Source organism: Chiloscyllium plagiosum, chromosome 6 (assembly GCF_004010195.1).
Source record: "Chiloscyllium plagiosum isolate BGI_BamShark_2017 chromosome 6, ASM401019v2, whole genome shotgun sequence".
In the NCBI taxonomy this organism is placed as follows: Eukaryota; Metazoa; Chordata; class Chondrichthyes; order Orectolobiformes; family Hemiscylliidae; genus Chiloscyllium; species Chiloscyllium plagiosum.
In genome coordinates this window covers 17,516,134-17,534,402 of record NC_057715.1, presented here as the reverse complement: position 1 = coordinate 17,534,402, position 18,269 = coordinate 17,516,134, and the positions used below count along the sequence as shown (strand labels likewise).

At 40.6% G+C, this 18,269-nt stretch overlaps 1 protein-coding gene across 14 annotated transcripts in view; it reads right to left on the bottom strand.

Moving 5' to 3' along the window:
* Positions 1-18,269, bottom strand: part of dock9b (dedicator of cytokinesis 9b) — a 332,554-nt gene that overhangs the window by 118,300 nt on the left and 195,985 nt on the right. For all 14 annotated transcript variants that reach the window (XM_043691311.1, XM_043691316.1, XM_043691321.1 and 11 more), the window contains exons 9-18: positions 17,968-18,047; positions 13,550-13,621; positions 11,488-11,628; positions 10,773-10,979; positions 8,217-8,339; positions 7,461-7,543; positions 4,977-5,099; positions 3,914-3,993; positions 3,301-3,488; positions 853-918 (exon numbers count right to left, since the gene is read on the bottom strand). In XM_043691311.1, coding sequence (XP_043547246.1) covers positions 853-918; positions 3,301-3,488; positions 3,914-3,993; positions 4,977-5,099; positions 7,461-7,543; positions 8,217-8,339; positions 10,773-10,979; positions 11,488-11,628; positions 13,550-13,621; positions 17,968-18,047 — 1,163 coding nt within the window. The remainder of the gene's footprint in view (positions 1-852; positions 919-3,300; positions 3,489-3,913; positions 3,994-4,976; positions 5,100-7,460; positions 7,544-8,216; positions 8,340-10,772; positions 10,980-11,487; positions 11,629-13,549; positions 13,622-17,967; positions 18,048-18,269) is intronic.

Below are 18,269 nucleotides of genomic sequence, written 5' to 3'. Positions count from 1 at the left end.
CAGCACCTCGCATTTATCTGAATTAAACTCCATCTGCCACTTCTCAGCCCATTGGCCCAACTGGTCCAGATCCTGTTGTAATCTGAGGTAACCTTTTTCACTGTCCACTACGCCTCCAATTTTGGTGTAATCTGCAAACTTACTAACTATACCTCTTATGCTCGCATCCAAATCATTTATGTAAATGATGAAAAGTAGTGAACCCAGCACCGATCCTTGTGGCACTCCACTGGTCACAGGCCTCCAGTCTGAAAAACAACCCTCCACCACCACCCTCTGTCTTCTACCTTTGAGCCAGTTCTGCATCCAAATGGCTAGTTCTCCCTGTATTCCGTGAGATCTAACCTTGCTAACCAATCTCCCATGGGGAACGTTGTCGAACGCCTTCCTGAAGTCCATATAGATCACATCTACTGCTCTGCCCTCATCAATTCCCTTTGTTATTTCTTCAAAAAACTCAATCAAGTTTGTGAGACATGATTTCCCATGCACAAAGCCATGTCGACTTCCACATGGATTGACTGAGGAAAATGACGTGGATCCATTGCAGGGAAAACTAGATAAATAAATGGACAGAAAGGATGAATAAGATTGTGGTCAATGATGCAGATTGGTGGAGACTTTGTTGAAGCATTAAAAACTAACAGGCAACAATTAGGGCAATGGCCAGGTTCTGCACAATAATATTTTTATAATATAGATGATAATGAACAAAGAAACGTGTCATTATATTGTCGTTTAATAATCTTCAAAACAGGGTTTCTTTTATTGAAACGAATCACACTATCATAAAATTACACAATGTTCCTTTGCATAAAAAGGAAAACCCTCAAAATCAATATCGCGACTAACCTTCAGAGGCTGAGAGTCTTCCTCATCAGAGTCCCTAAACTCGATGCGGACTGCAATATTTCTTGCCTGAACAAAAACAGAATCTGTTATGTACAGACAACGCAAGTAGAAATCAACAAGATTAAGACATAACCAGATTTATAACACATGAACTCTTATCACATAATCTCTCACTGTTTAAAGGTCAATGGATGAAAATTTTACCACTTGCAGGATATCAAAATATTCATGTGTCAACCAAATTACAAACACTTGCTTTTATATAGCACCTTGAACAGAGCAAAGCATCTCAAGGTACTTCACGACAAAAAGCTATAATTATCAATCCAAGTTTACCCTATAATAGAGGTTCTAACTGTAAACAAGCCAAAATCAGGGACAGAAGGATTATAACACATGCTTTTTCAGCAATTGCACTCATATAAAAGTACATCAGATTAGTCAAGTAGCTTGTTATTTGGAGTCAAATCCCACTCCAGCACTTCTGGACATAACCTATGCTGATATTATGAGGACAAAAAAGTGCTCTAATCAATAAGTCTTGCATTAAACTGACTTCTTATAAACCGATTCACTGCTGCGAACAGAATTCCAGAAAATTATGACAGTACAATTGTCAGACTACACGCTCATTGCTGTAACTCTCTCTCGAGCAATTGTACAAGTAGAAGCCAATCACCAAAATTGCTGCCACTGAAGAAAATGAAAAACTTCCTTTATCCACAACCTTTCCTACTCTGAATAAAGCTCTCTTTATTGATGAGAATATGTCAAAATGATACAAGACACCATCACATTGCAAACCTGCCAAAACACATTTTAATTAGATCGCGCCATATGGGACTTCAAGATGGCAATAAACATTATGAAATCTCAGCGTATCTTCTGCACATATGTTTCCTGAAATAGAGACAATTCTTCATCGACTCAGTTTCAAAGTCTAGCGCAGAACCCGATACACACTCAACAGCAAAACACTCAGACCCAAATCAATGCTGCCTTTGAACCACCCATATTCCAATCAGCTAAGATTGTCACTTTTTCAAGTGCAGTAACATACAGACTGATGATTTAGCTCACTGCACCAGCAACTGGTGAACCAGAGAGAACAGTCAGGTCAAAGCTCCATCAGCTGATGGTGAACTGGAGTAGTTGGGATAGAATAACCAGATTCAGGTTCAATGGACTGGGTTTGGGGTAGGAGGGAGAAGCCAGTTAGCCAAAGATAGTTGATTCCTCGGCACAGTTTAATGATTCCTGATCTGAAATGCACATGGATATCAGGCAAAGCACTGAATTGGGTCTGTTTGTGATTTTGCTTCAGGACAGTGCACCAAAATACAAGGCGGATGATGTGGCTTTCTTTGTGTCAAACAGCACTACCATTACAACATGGTCTGTATGCCTCCCTATACATTAGCTTATTTAACATATACCATGAAGACAAGCTCTTGTTGAGGTGGATGCCTTGAAATTTACTGACAATTATTTATACTCAATTATTTATATTTAATATCTCAGCCTTTTACACAGAGTGCATTCTACACTTACTGATGTTACAGCTAAGTTACTTGACCATAACACGACACATGAGAACATACTGCACTGATTCCATTGCACTGTGCTGTGATTACCAAAGGTGAGACAAGTAACTTTATTGATACAGGTACAAGTCACAAAGCCATTTAAATCAATTTATGGCTCACTTTCTTCCTGAAATCTATGCAATAATGGGCAGCAGCCAAATTTGCGTGAAAGCTTCAAAAATGATTGTTCCCAAGCAATCATAGTTCCAATTAGAAACACAGTTGCATCCTCCATGGATATAATTGGTGCTGCTCCTCCAATCACAGGCTGGTTCTCCCACGTGCTCGTTTCTGATTGGCTTGCTAGGTAGCTGGCTTTAAGTGGCAATAAACCTGTGCCTAGGTCAGGGGTGAGCTGGAGGGGTGCGTCAAAGCAACCCAGGGTATTCTATGATTCCCATACCACCAAATCATCCAATGGAGGAGCGTGAAACTCTCCCCAAGAAACTACTGGATTGTCATAGAAGTCTTAAGTGTTCCTTTAGGGGAGGAAATTTGCAATGCTTATCCAGTTTGACCGACCTGTGGCTCCAAATCTCTGAAGCTGTCAAGTAAGCCATGCTGCTTTATCTCAGTGACAAACAGGGAAAGGTAATCAATGCTGGACTTGTAAGCAGCTACTATTTCCCATCATAGAACAAAAAGGATTGTGATCTGATAAATAAGTGAGCTTGAGGCAGTCAGAGCCCTAATAAATATTAATGCTGCCAGCGAGGGAAGGGAGAACCATTATGAATGGAAGACAGAAGTAATTTTCCATAAAATCAAATGTGTGGCAACTGAAAATTACCACATGAGATTTGAGAACACATTTTCCAATACTCAGCATCTACAGGTACTAAATCTCACAATTTTTACTCACTTTTGCAAATGATTTTTGACTGTCATACTTTAGATGCTTTGGATAAATATAGAAATGATTGTTATAGGTTGTGAAAGGCTGGGATAGCTTTGCTCTACATGGAACAAATTCCTCCACTTCATGAGTAACTGTGACCTTGGAACCATTTTCAAAACGTTTCACCGGGATGTATGAGGTGTTAACACAAGCTACAAAAACACACAAAAATACAGCACACATTAGATCTGGAATTTTATGAGATAATCATAGTCACAACAATAACTTCTATTTACACAGTACCTTTAAAATGGTAAAGCATTCGTAAGAGTGATATCAGACACAATTTGACACCTGGTCACACAAGGAGATATTAGGACAACAAGCCAAACGCTTCATCAAAAAGGCTGATTTTAAGGAGCATCATGAAGGGGAAGAGAAATGTAAGTAGGTTTAGGGTCAGAATTTATGATTTTAGGGAGCCGAGCAACTGAAGGCAAGACTATTAATGGTAGGATGAAGGAAACTGTGATGTGCTAAAAGCCAGAAATGCAGAGAATCTTGGGGGAATCATATATGGTTAGAGAAGCTATGGAGAGGTTTAAATGGAAGGATGAGATTGTTAAAGTAAACTTACTCAGAAAATCTGAAGCCACATTGTCGATGTTGATATCTAAGTTCCCCAAAATAACAGGAAGTTTAGACATCTTTTCTGGTCTAATTAAACAGAAAACAATCAAGGAACAGAAGTTTAATGGTGTTTTAGATGAACAATACAAGAAGGCAAATGACAAAATGCAATACTACAATTCCCTCAAAGCACATGACTACAAATGCAATTTCAAGCAATTGCGAAGAGTTGATTTAGTTACAAATCCAAGTTCAAGGGTAAGGAAGGACAGATTTTAATGTTGACTTTTATTTCAAAGGGAATAGTGTATGGAAGTATGAAAGTCCTTCTTTACAATGCACAAGTCAGACTACAGCTGGAATATTGTGAAGAGTTTGGAGCCTGTTATCTCAGGAAAAATATACTGGCATCGGGGGCAGTGCAGAAGAAGTGAACCCAGGTTGTCCCAGGCGTCGAGGAACTGTTTATGAAGAAATTTAGTTAGTTGAGTCTGTGCTCATTGGACTTAAGAAGAATAAGAGGCAACATTATTGAAACATACACAATCGTTTAGGGGACCTGACAGGGTTTATATGCAGATAGTTTGTTTCCCCCACTGTGGGAGAATATAGGACTAGAGTGCATCATCTCAGAGTAAAGGGTTGACCAGTTAGAACAGAGATGGAGCGGGGTTTTGTCTCTCAGAGGGTAATGAATCTGTGGTTATTCTTTATCGCAGAGGCAAGTAGAGGCTGGATCATTAAACATATTCAAGGCCAAGACAGACAGATTTTTAATCAGTAAGGGGATCATGGGTTTTGGGATAAATGCAAGAAAGGGGAGTTGATGATTATCAAATCAGCCATGATTTCACTGAGTGGTTGAGCAGACTCAATGGGTTGAATGGTCTACTTCTGCTCCTATGTCTGAGGGTCTTATGGTCTATCTTCCATAAAAATTAACAGTAAGAGCAAAACATGAAAGCATCACAGTGGACTGAAACCAAGTGGATTGTAGAAACTCTTGATTTCTTTCACAACATTTACCAACGTCGCTTTAAGGTTTGTACCAAATATAAAAGCTCACTCACTTCCTAAAGTCCAACAACAATTTTAGCAAGTCTTCATTGGAGAGCTTATTGCTATCTTGTCTGTAAAGGGCTGAGAATCGAGCAGTCTTGTCAAGGGTTCCTTGATTATCTTTGAAGACAGGCCTAATGAACAGAAATTAGAAATGCTTACTGTAAATAAGAAAGTCACTGTGAGGGAAACAAACCTGTTAATAAAAAAATTGCAATACTCAATCCATTAAAAAAATGTCAGAAAGATGGGAATATTTTTAATTGTCAAATGGCATTTTCTGAGTGAATCCTGACTTTACAGGTTATTTACTGTAATATTGTTCCAGGTTTCGGCAGCAGCTACAAGCAGACAAGAATGCAACAGTCAAATGTAATCTATTCTGCACAAATCTGTCATAATTACATTAAGTTTAATTGATTAAACTGTGTGTTTATGAATATGGATTAGCCTTAAATAAAACGGACAAGAATTCAGTAGAATTTCATAGCCAAGAAACAGGTAATTTAACCCAACTAGGCTCTGATGATGTTTATGCTCATGACCCTCTCTCAGCACATCCCTTTATCCCTTTCTCCAGGATGTACTTCCCTTTAAATGTGGCAACATTTGTTACCTTAGCCACTCCTCATTGGCACTGAATTCCATATTCTGAACACTCTCTTGGTAAAGATTCTCCTAAACTCCCTATTGGATTTATTGGTGGCTGTCCTATGTCGATGAGAAGCACCTTAGTCAACAAATTTAATTCCAAAATATCCAGTGTTGGATACAGAACAGTAACAGCACAAGACGAGACCATTTGGCTTATTGTGCCAGCACCAGCCTACTGCAAAACTCTAGTGCCACTCATTCATCCTTTCCCTACAGCACTGTACTTCTTCCCTCTTCAGTTAATGATCCAATTCTGTCTCGAGGTCCACAGCTGAATGTGCCTCAGTGGTTAGCACTGATGTCTCACAGGGCCAGAGACCTGGGTTTGAATCCCACTTTGGGTGATTGTCGGTGTGGAGTTTGCACATCCTCCCTGTGTCTGCGTGGGTTTCCTCCGGATGCTCCAGTTTCCTGCCACAATCCAAAGATGTGCATTGGCCATGCTAAATTGCCCATAGTGCATTAGTCAGGGGTAAATATAGGGTAGGGGGATGGGGTCTGGGTGGGTTACTCTTTGGAGGGTCGGTGTGGATTTGTTGGGCCAAATGGCCTGTTTCCACACTGTAGGGAATCTATTCACACTCTCAGGCAGTACATGACTACTCGCTGTGTAACAAGGTTTTTGCTCAGGTCGCCACTATTTCTTTTGCCAACAGATTTATTAGTAAGAGGTTAGTTAAAGTTTAATAATCAAAATCTTGAGCTTGTCAAGGGATTTGAGATCTTTCCAAATGATAACGTTGCAGTTTATTTTCAAGATATCAAGGGGCAGTTTGGAAGAACCATTTCTACTGGATATGGGGAGTCTCAGACCAAGGAAGAGACCTGACAATATTTCAAAAGAGCAAATAAAATAACATTCCCAATGGAAATGTGGAACTGTCTTCTACAAATGACAATTTGAGATTTGAGATTGATAACATTTTTGTTATTCAAAAGTGCTACAAACAAAGGACAAAGGAGGGGAAATAGACTTAGTTTGCAGATCAGCTTAAGATTTCACAGGATGACGGAACTGGTTTGAGGGGGGTAAATGGGTCCCTTCTATCTCGATGTTCTTTCATATCCAATTTTTCCAGCATCCATATGATTTACGTGGAATTACACAGAATACATTGTACCGGAACAGGCCTCATTCAAGTCAATCAAACATTACTGAGTTTATATTCCACCCAAGCCATTGACCTAACAGTCCGATATACCACACGTGTCCCCACTAGCTTGTTTTAATGCAGCACACATTGCATTAATGTTCTATTTCATTTAACAGTACATTTGGGAACTTAATTTAAAAGTGAACATTTGAGGACAGAAGATTTTCTGAGACACCTGGCTATTTCTATAGAGAAAAAACTGACTACACTGAACAAACAACACAGATAAAAGGTTAGGGGAGGTGACGGCCTAAAGGCAAAAACACCAAACGATTAATCCTGAGATCAAGGTCATGTTCTGGGGATCAGGGTTCAAATCCTGTCGTGGCTGATATATAGAACATAGCACAGTACAGGCCCTTCGGCCCACTGTGTTGTGTGATGGTGGAATTTGAATTCAGTAACAAATCTGGAATTCAGAATCTAATGATAACCATGTCTGGGGGGATGTGGGAGGAGGTGAAAAACACTTGGTTCACTAATGTCTCAAAGGGAAGGAAGCTTCACCCCCATACCTGCTTTGGCCTATGTGTGATTCTAGACCCACCAGTATTGTGGTTGCTTCTACACTAGCCTCTGAGTAATCAGGGACGAGCAATGAATGTTGGCCTAGCCAGTGTTATCTATGAATTTCAGTTTTTAATGTCACGTTGATAACTGTATGCTGGCAACTTCATTCTCCCTTACCTTGCAGCCCAGGCAAAAGGCATTCTGTATTGTCCAAGTCTTGCACAGGCTTGCTTGGCATTCTTCAATACCTTCTGTGCAACCTGCAATCATGAATTATTAATCATCAAATCAACTCTCCGTGCAAAAGGATATTTCCAGAGTACAATCAATTGCTAAAATCAAGATGCATTACAGCAGGACTTCTCAAAGAGCATAGGAAGATAGGAACAGGAGTAGGTCATTCAAGCCTGCTCCACCATTCAATACAATCATGGCTAACTGAACACTTCTAACCCCAGAATGCTGCGTGCCGAGGATAATCAGAACATTATCAACCTCGATCTTAAACATACTCAAAGACTGAGCCTCCACAGCCCTCTGTAGTACAGAATTCCAAAGGTTCACAAACCTCAGAGTAAAATAACCTCAAACCTAAGTGGCATTCCCCTTTTTTTTAAATTGTATCCTGCAGTTTTAAACACCCTAACCAGGGAATCATGAGCCCCAATTTGGTCATGAGCTGGAATTTTGGGTTCCCAAGTACCAAGGTAGAGAGCTAACAGCTGCGAGGTGCCTCTCAATTGGCTCCTGCTTTTCCTACAGCAGAAACCCCACGTGCAATAAAGCACTTCAACATCCGAGGTCATGAATGCCACTGTGTAAATGCACGTCTTTCTAACTATAGTCAGCAGCTAATCCACTAACAGACTGTCTCGCCATTTCCGTCGTGTAATAGCACAAGAAAAGTGGCTAATAATTTTCTGACAGTCGTACCTTGGCTGAATCTGAGCTCTTCATGTAGGGTTCTGCACACTGAGTGATACCTCCCTGCAGAACCTTCTCCACACGGGCAACGAGAAATATGTCTTGATGAGGGCATGTGACAGAAAAGATTCCCTAGACACAAAAAAAAATCAAATTCAAACATCAACACTCCTTAAAATATCTTTTGATTCTAAAGATACTGTCAGTGCACACACGCTACTAATGTATCAAGCCAGAATAAAAATCTTTGTTTTGAAGTAGTTTTTTCAAAATCTTCTAAGCAAACAACTTTGTGAAAAAATTGAACATATTTCTATACATTCAGTTTGTTGAGTTATGATTACATAATTAATCAAACCTAGCACTATAACCCATTTGACCCAGGTGCTATTTTCAATTATCAGAAATAAACATCTACTATGAACAGTTACAGTAAATTCTACAATTTTTGACTGACTAAATATTTCTAGAAGGCATTGATTTCTAAAAGAATGTTGATAAGGTAACATTTATTCCACAAGCTAGGAACACATGGGCTTGGGGGTAATGCATTAACATGGACTGAGGACTGCTTAACACACAGAAGTCAGAATTGGGATTGATCTGTCTTTTTCAGGTTGGAAAGATGTGACTAATGGGGTGCCACAAGGATTGGTCCTCAATTATTAAGTATCTAAATTAATGACTTGGAGGAGAGGGCAGAGGGTAATGTATCCAAATTTGCTTATGATACAAAAGGAGGTAGGAAGGCATGTTGCGATGAGAACAAAAAGACTTTAAAAAGGGGATTATAGATAGGTTGAGCAAATGGGCAAAATCTTGTCAAGTGGATGTTAATGAACAAAAGAGCAAGGGCATGCACTTTGTAGGAAGAATCAAAAGGCAGCCTATTATTTAAAGTGAAAGAGATTCTATAAAAGTGCAGTACAGAGGAATTTGACAGGAGGAAAGACAAAAAGGTAGCACATAGGTGCAGAAAGTAATGAAGAAGGTAAATGAAATTTTGGCCTTGAAAAAGAGCAGTTCTTTTACAACACAGGGTGTTGGAGAAGCCATATATGGAGTACTGTGTGCATTTTCTATCCCTCCATTTAAGAAAGAATATACTGATATTGGAGACAATTCAAAAGAGATTCACTGGGCTGATTCCTAGGATAAAGGGGTTGACATTAAAAAATAGGTTGTGTCTTTATTCATTAGAATTTAGAAGAATGAAGGGAGATCTAATTGAAACATAGAAGATTTTGAAGGGGCTTGACAGGGAAGATGTTGAGTTGCCTCCACTAGTGGGAAATCTTGAATTAGGGGACATGGTTACAAAATAAGGGGACATTTATTTAAGATTGAGGTGCAAACGGAATCCATCTTATAGAGGACAGTGAATGTCTGGAATTCTCTATCCCAGAGCATTGTGGAAGATAGAACACAGAAAGGATTTAAAGGGACATTTTTTTAAAATCATAGAATCCCATCAAGTCCACACCGATCCTCCAAACAGCATCTATCCAAACCTAACCTATCCCTATAACCTTGCATTTCCCATCTCTAATCCACCTAGCCTGCATATCCCTGGATAATTTAGTATGGCCAATCCACCTGACCTGCACATCTTTGGACTGTGGGAGGAAACCAGAGCACCCAGAGGAAACCCACGCAGACATGGAGAGAATGTGCAAACTCACACAAACAAAGTTAAAAATCACACAAAACCAGGTTATAGTCCAACAGGACATATTCTCCACAACCACCTGATGAAGGAGCAGTGCTCCGAAAGCTAGTGCTTCCAAATAAACCTGTTGCATTATAACCTGGTGTTGTGTGATTTTTAACTTTGTACACCCCAGTCCAACATTGGCGTCTCCAAACCACACAGTCACCTTACTCCTGCTCCTATTTCTTATGTTCACCACTCAGCCATTTGAATGCCGAGAATGATGTTAGCTTTGGCTATAAAGTTATTCACTTTAAAAGGTTTTTAAAAGTATTATTTCAAGCATCTACTGCAAACAAGATGAGGCAATTAAGCCCTTCTAGGAATCTTCTACTGTTCAATGCGATCATGTCTGATTTCTATGTTGATTCCATTTACCCAGCTTGTCCCTTAGTATACTTGGTATCAGCGAAAATATTTCATGTAATGTGCAGAAATTCAGGAACTTTTGGCTTGACTTGTTTTTTCTTTCATTGAAGTCATCCATTTCCCAGAATGGATCACTATCTATGTCTGTCCTGTGGGAGGATCAACTACATCCAGTCCATTACATCCACCATTCACTTTCTCTTCTGCTTCCCTCTTCAACATATTCCATTAATCTCCTCCACTCACAGCTGTTTCGATCTGCCACCTGCTCTCATGGCTTCACCATATTATCATATCTCCCTGTCTTTGACGGGAGGCACCCATTTGCTGTGTACAGGAATTACATTTTAAACATTTTGCAGCATTTCTTCAACTTCAAAGAAGATCTGTCCTACACCAAATAACGGGAACAGCTATTTAAGCCACAGAAAAGACACCTTCTCAGGCCAGCGGTGGGATATAGTGCCACAAGTTTCCATTCTCACCTGTTTAGGATATTGTAACAGACTCTCAGGAATGCCATTGATGTACTTCTGTGAAGTGGTTAAAGTATCACCGCCATTCATAATGGATGTCGAGTTTGAAAACATGTGTCGGACTGATACATGATTTAGATCTACGTGGAAGTCAGCAGAGATCTTTCGACTATTTTTAATATCAAATAGTGCCAGGGTGACAAAGAAAGGCTCCACCTAAAACATTTTAAACGAAATATGATCATTACAACATTACACAGAAACAACCCATTTGGACCAACTCATCTGCATTGACACTTATGTTCAACATAAGCTTCCTCATATCTTACTATGTCTCACCCTGTAAGCATTTCCTTTCTCCCTGATGTGATTATCCAGCTTCCCCTTAAGCGTCTACACTATTCACTTCAGCTCCTCCTAAAGTAATGAGCTCCACTTTTTCACCACTCTCTGAATAAAGACCTTTCTCTTGAATTCTGATGTTATGTCGACAGTTCCTAGCTTTGGTCTCCCTCAAGTGGATATATTTTCTCTACACCTATCCGTTAAACCTGTTCATGATTATGAAGACCTTAACCTCTGCTTTCTAGTAAAATGTGTATCAGACTGTTGATAATTGTGATCTCTTAGTTTTGCCATTAATCTAATGAGATACCTTTTCTCTAGTTGCACCTTCTCCATTGGCTGTTTACCCATTTTATGACATTGAGGCCATTGAACTTACATTAGTTGTGGGCCCCTCTTCATTTTCAGCCACACAGCTTTGCAGATTGAAGGACAAATCATTGCATTTCACCAGAAACCGTTTTCCAAATTTCTCCTCAAATGGCCTTACATCTGGTTCAATATTCGAGAAGTCAAGTTTCTTAAATTGAAGGAGAGAGAGAATGTTTGTTGTGATCTGGAATGCACTGCCCGAAGAACAAAAGAAGCTGACCCAGCGCTAACTTTCAAAAAGGATTTGACAAGGAGAAATTTGCCTGGCAATGTGGAAACAGCAGACGAGCGAGACTAAATGGATAACTCTTTTCAAAGCAGGCAAATGCATGATGGGCTGAAGAGAGTCTCCTTTGACATATAATCCTGTTAGCATCTTATTTATCAGTTTTAATTAATTTTACTGGAGCTCAGATTATTTATATGCAGGCATGTTCAGGTATTATAAACTGTTTAAATTCTGCCCGTCCAGAATTACAATCATTTGACTGCAATACATTAACTCACACAAGGCAGAAACCTGGTTAACCACTTCAGCATGCTGACACTAGTTTCTTCGTACATCAATATTTTTAAAAACTCCCATTATTTAAATTGATGACTCCAATTACTGGATTGGTTTCATGGTGAGATGATTGCTGACCAGAGAGATTGAATAGACAAAGCTTATTCTCCCTGGAGTTTGCATTAACCAGATGTGATATCAATGATACGTGTAAAATTCTTAAGGGTCTTGACATGCTAACTGCTGAGAAAAATGTTTTCCCTGGATTGGGAATTGGGAACATCAGGTCACAGTCTCTGGAAGGGGTTAGGACTGCGAGGAGGAGAAATCTTTTCAGTCAGACAGTTCGCAAATCTTTGGAAGATTCTGCCTCAGAGAGCAGTCGGTGCTCTCTTGTTGAGGACAGAGATCAATGTGTTTGTGATACACAGGGAATTAAGGGACATGGGGATGGTGGAAGACTGTTAGACTGAGGTAAGAGCGGAGATCTTACTAAAAGCTTCTGAAGCCTCTCAGGATTAAATGGCCTTTCCTGCTCCTATTTATTTTGTTCTATATTCTCAGGATGTAGGCATCATCGGCTAGATTGGCATTCATAGTCCCTCCCTAGTTATCCTGACAAGGTGGTAGTGAGCCACTGGTAATGGGTGTGTTAGGTCTGAATGACCTGTCAAGCCTCTCAGATGACAGGGAGATTCAATCAACTCGCTGTGAGACTGGAGTTACATATAGGCCCTCACCAGGTAGAAGTTGCAGGTTTCCTTTTCCCAAACACATTATAGAGTCATAGAGCTGTACAGCATGGAAACAGGGCCTTCTGTCCAACTCGTACATTAGTGAAGCAGTTTGGGGTTTTCCGATAATCTGACAGTTTCAAGGTCACTTTAATCGATCTCAGCTATTATCTCCCAGATTTTGTTCTGAAAAAGTTGACTGAAATTCTTCAACAACATTGGTGGGATTTGTTTCCTGGATTGGGGGGGGTCAAAGACTCCAGATTACACATTAAGGCCAAACCTCCATCTGAACAATGGATCTACAGCAATGTGGTTAGCTCTTAACCATCATCTGGCAAGCCTTGGTTCAGGGGCAATTAGGGATTGGCAACAAATGCCAGCCTTGCCAACAATGCCTGAACCCCATGGAAAGAAATTTTAAAAACACATTGATTTAAGACAAATGGCAAAGGAACCAACGGCAAGGTGAGAAAAACCTTTTGAATTCAGCAAAAGAATGGGATCTGGAACATAATGCTGAAGAGTGTGGCGTAAGGTGGATGCAGTTGCAGATTTCAAAAAGGAATCAGATAATTGTCTTAAAAAACATTTGCAGGGCTCCAGAGGGAAAAGTCAGATGAGTGGGCCTGGATGACTTGCTCTTGCGAAGAGCCAGTGTGGACCTGATGGGCTGAACGTCCTCATGTGCTATCATCATTCTATGACCTATCCAATTTGTGCCCCTGAATTCCTGCTCCCTTTGCTGAAAGTACAGCCCCTTTGTCCAAAATACCAGTGAAATGCTAGGGGTGGCTTACTTCAAATGAAGGACTAAATCCTAAACTCACCTGCGTATCTGCATCCAAAACAAAAAGCTTTAATCTCCCTTCATTCTTCTTTGTTTCTATGTCTCTTGTGCTCTGCAAAGGACACAGACTGTAAATATTTGGCCTTTGCAATGAGAAAAATGAATATCCAAATCTACAATAATAGTTACTGACAGAGCTGTGAAGAGTTGATCAGGGCCTGAAAGTAAAATATAGGTTATCAATTCTGGCATAAAACCTCCTCCATTCACATAGCGCAATTGTTGTTTGCTTTCAGATCACCCCATGATCTCCCCTCTAGCCCTACAGTCCTCCGAGACCTCTGCCCTCCTCTATGTCTGGCCACTTGAATATCCGTTAATTTTCACTGTTCCACCGACGGCAGCCATACATTCAGTGCCTGGGTGAGTCCCAAATTCTGGAATTAATTCCCTAAACATTTCTCTCATTCTTGGAGACATTCCATAAAACTCTACCCCTTTCAGCAGGTTTTTTGTCACTTGTCCCATGAGATCTTTTTGCGGTTCGGAGTCAAACTTTGGTAATTGCTCCTGTAGGTGGAACTTGAATGTGCAAAGGTTTGGAATTTACCTGGGCACCCTAAAGCACTGCCAATTGTATGTTAACTGTGTTATTTTCTTCAGAGACAATGGTGAAGGTTCTTTATACTTGTAGAGTACTTAGCTTTTCGTGGTCAGTGGACCCCATGGGGCCTGGGGTGCATTACTTCGTACATCAATGATATTTTAACTTAATCCCCTAGTTTTGTTTCATGGTACAGTGACCCCAATGGGGTGGTTTTTTTTTAATGATTGTTTGAAAATAGTTTCAGTTTTTGTAAAAGGAAGTGCTTACAAAAAGAAAGAGTTGTGACAATGGGTTAGTAGGTAGGAAGCAATGTTGCATTCTGTAAAGAATCCCAGCATCAAGAGAAGTATTACTGTCTAATATCATTTCCCAGCAATGGCTTGGAAATGACTAAATGTAACAAGTGCCAGAGCAAGCCTAATATGCTACCCCTCTCTCACTTTTAATCATCACTTCTAAACGCTGGCTTTCCCACCTTTGGCCTGTGAGATTACTAATTTTTCAGGAGCATTTTCACCCGGGGCAGAAGATTTTAGAGAGAAGACACCCCTCAGAGTTTTGAGCACAAAACTTTTCACTGATTCAAGTTCTGCACTGTCAGAAGTGCTGTTGTCTGGGGGAGACATTGAATAGAACAATGAATACAGATCCCTCTGATTAGGAAGCCAGCTCCTGAACATTGTGTCATCAGTTTTGCTGCTGGGTAATGTGGATCAGGACCCGATTTGATTCCGTTTTTGGGGTCCTGGAACTAGTGGGAAGGTTCAGCTCATTGTATACATCATATCCACATTTTCCCTCATTCTTCCAAATCCATTCAGTGACAGAAATGGGAAAAAAAATGGTTTCTCCCCGATGGTTATTACCAGGGCAACTAGCCCTGTATAATCTTACATCTGTCACCATACCCAAGTAAAGCTGAAGTGAAAACATAAATAGATTAACTGGCTAACCACGATATTTGCTATGGAAAACAATTTTGTCATGGCACCTTACGAAAAATAAACCTTTGCAAAATACTTAGCCATCATTACTATTCCCCAACATCATTTTCTTACAAGATTCAAAGAATGAGGCAGATCATGCAGGAGATCACTGAAGATTATAATCTCACTTGTAAATTGGTTTTCCACTTTGGATGGTGGTGAGGGTGATGGATAGACAGGGAGGTGCAGTCAGAACCAAGTCAGTGGCATCATGGGTGGCGGAAATGCAGAACAGGGGAGTAGAGTGGACGAGCAGTACTGACCAGGGAATAGACAGACATAACTGCAGTTGTAGGTGTGCCCAACAAGATGGTCTGTTACCTTGCTGATCCAGGGGCAAAGATGTAACAAACTGGCAAATGTTTCCTGGAAAAAGTAGATGGCCAGTGATCCTTGTCCATGTTGGTAACAATGACACTGAATGGAAGGAACGCAAAGTCCCGAAAGGAGCTTTGGGCATTAGGAAAGAGATTGAAAAGCAGGACTTCCAACGCAGTAATCTTGGGATTACTCCTAGTCCTGTGTACTAGAGAGGACAGACATAGAAAAACTGAGCAATTGAACATAGAGTCATAGATTGATAGAGATGTATAGCATGGAAATAGATCCTTTGGTCCAACTCGCCCATATTGACCACATATCCTAACCTAATCTAGTCCCATTTGCTAGCACTTGGCCCATAACACTCTAAACCCTTCCTATTCATATACCCATTCAGATGCCTTTTGGATGTTGTAATTGTACCGGTGTCCACCAGTTCCTCTGGCAGCTCATTCCATACACAGTATACACCACCCTCTGCAAGAAACCATTGCCCTTTAGGTCCCTTTTAAATTTTTTCCCCTCTCACACTCAACCTATGCCCTCTAGTTTTGAACTCCCCCTCCCCAGGGAAAATACTTTGCCTATTTACCCTATCCATGCTCCTCATGATTTTATAAACCTCTATAAGGTCACCCCTCAGCCTCCAACGCTCCAGGGAATACAGCCCCAGCCTATTCAGCCTCTCCCTGTAGCTCAAATCCTTCAACCCTGTTAACTTCCTTGTAAATCCTTTCTGAACCCTTTAAAGTTTCACATTTTTCTGATACACTGCAAATCTGGGACAGAATGAAAAGCATCAGATTCTGCAGCAATGGGACCAGATTTGGGACCAGTGGCATCTGTACAAGATGGACACCTTGACAGGACTAAATTCCTTGGTTGCTGGGGGAGGGGGATTTGCTCATGCAGTTGGGGATGGGACAGGGAGATATGTCCATGTTAGTAGTATGGATAGAGAATTGGTTAATAGACAGAAAGCAAAGTCACAGAGTCATACAGCACAGAAACAGACCCTTCGGTCCAACCAATCCATGCCGAATATAATCCCAAACTAAACTAGTCCAACCTACCGGCTCCAGGCCCATATCCCTCCAAACCTTTCCTGTTAATGTACTTATTGAAATGTCTTTTAAATTGTACCCACATCCATCACTTTGTCGGGAAGTTCATTCCACACGCGAACCACCCTCTGTGAAATAAACAGATCATTCATAGGACAGCAGGCTGTTACTACTGGGATACTGCAAGGGTCAGTGTTGGCTTGGCAACTCCACACAAGCTGTGTAAATGATTTAAACATGGAGGCCAAACGTAATCATTCCAAATTTGTGGAAGACAGTAAACTGGGTGGAAAATTGCGAGGAGAACGCAAGGAGGCTTTGATAGAAAAAATAGAAAGGAAGAATATTTCATAACTGGTGACGAGTGTAGGTGTCCCAAGGTATTTGGGTGTCTTTGTCCTAGAGTTACTCACCCTAAGCCAGATCCATATCAGATGTAAGTCATTCATGTGTTTAAATAATCACAGCAATATTTTATAATAGCATGCAATTAGGAAGGTGAATGGTCTGCTGGCTTTCATCACTAGAGGTTTTGAGTTAAGGAGTAAAAGTATCTTGTTGCAGTCATATGGAGTCTCAGTGTGACCTCACTTAGAGTACTGCGTAACATTTGATCTGCTTATCTAAGAAATAATGTACTTGTCTTTGGGAGAGTATAATGAAGGTTCTCCAAATAAATCCCTGGGATGGTGGAGCTGTCTTCTGAGAAGAGGTTGAGGAAAGCCAGTCTGTACTCTCTAGAGTTTCAAAGCATGAGAAGTGTTCTCATTGAAACTTTTAAAATTCCAACAGTTTATGAGAGGGTGGATGTAGATCAGGTATTTTCCCCGGGAGGTGAGTCTAAAACCAGGAGATATAACCTCAGGATAAAAGGTTTGTAATTTAAGGCTGACAGGAGGAAAATTTTCACTCAGAGGGGATGAATCTTGAGAATTCCCTTCTTCAGAGGGCTGTGTAAGCTCAGTCATTAGGTTAGGTTAGGGTTCAAAATAACATGAAGCAATGTGGAGATAGTGGGGAAAATAATCCAGCCTTCATCTAACAGATGGCACAGCAGGCTCAATGTTCTGAATAGAGATCGGAGTCAAGATCAAAGTGGGGCTGGAAAAGCACAGCAGGCCTGGCAGCATCCGAGGAGCAGGAAAATCGAGGTTTTGGGCACGGGCCCTTCATCAGGAATGCTCATTCCTGTTGAAGGGCTCCTGCCCGAAATGTCTATTTTCTGCTCCTCGGATGCTGCTTGACTTGTTGTGCTTTTTCAGCCCCACTTTGATCTTGACTCTGAGCTCCAGCATCTGCAGTCCTCACTTTCGCCTCAATGTTCTGAGTAGCCTACCCCTGCATTCCTAAAAGTAAGACAGCAGTTGCCCAAAAGGTCAAAATACAGCATTTTTAATACTTAAAATGAACAATTTACTGAATATTTCCATATTCATAATTGCCTTTATCATTAAAGAATTGGAAAAAAGAGCAACAACACCTTTGTCATTTCACAATGGAGACTTTCCAAGCTGGTTACATGTTCTGATCTCCCCATACCAGATATTTCATCATCTGAAACTAAAACATAAAAAACCATTAGTAATGCAGCTTTCAGCGCTGAAAATGTGTTGCTGGAAAAGCACAGCAGGTCAGGCAGCATCCAAGGAGCAGGAGAATCGATGTTTCGGGCATGAGCCCTTCTTCAGGAATGAGGAAAGTGTGCCAAGCAGGCTAAGATAAAAGGTAGGGAGGAGGGACTTGGGGGAGGGGCTTTGGAAATGCGATAGGTGGAAGGAGGTT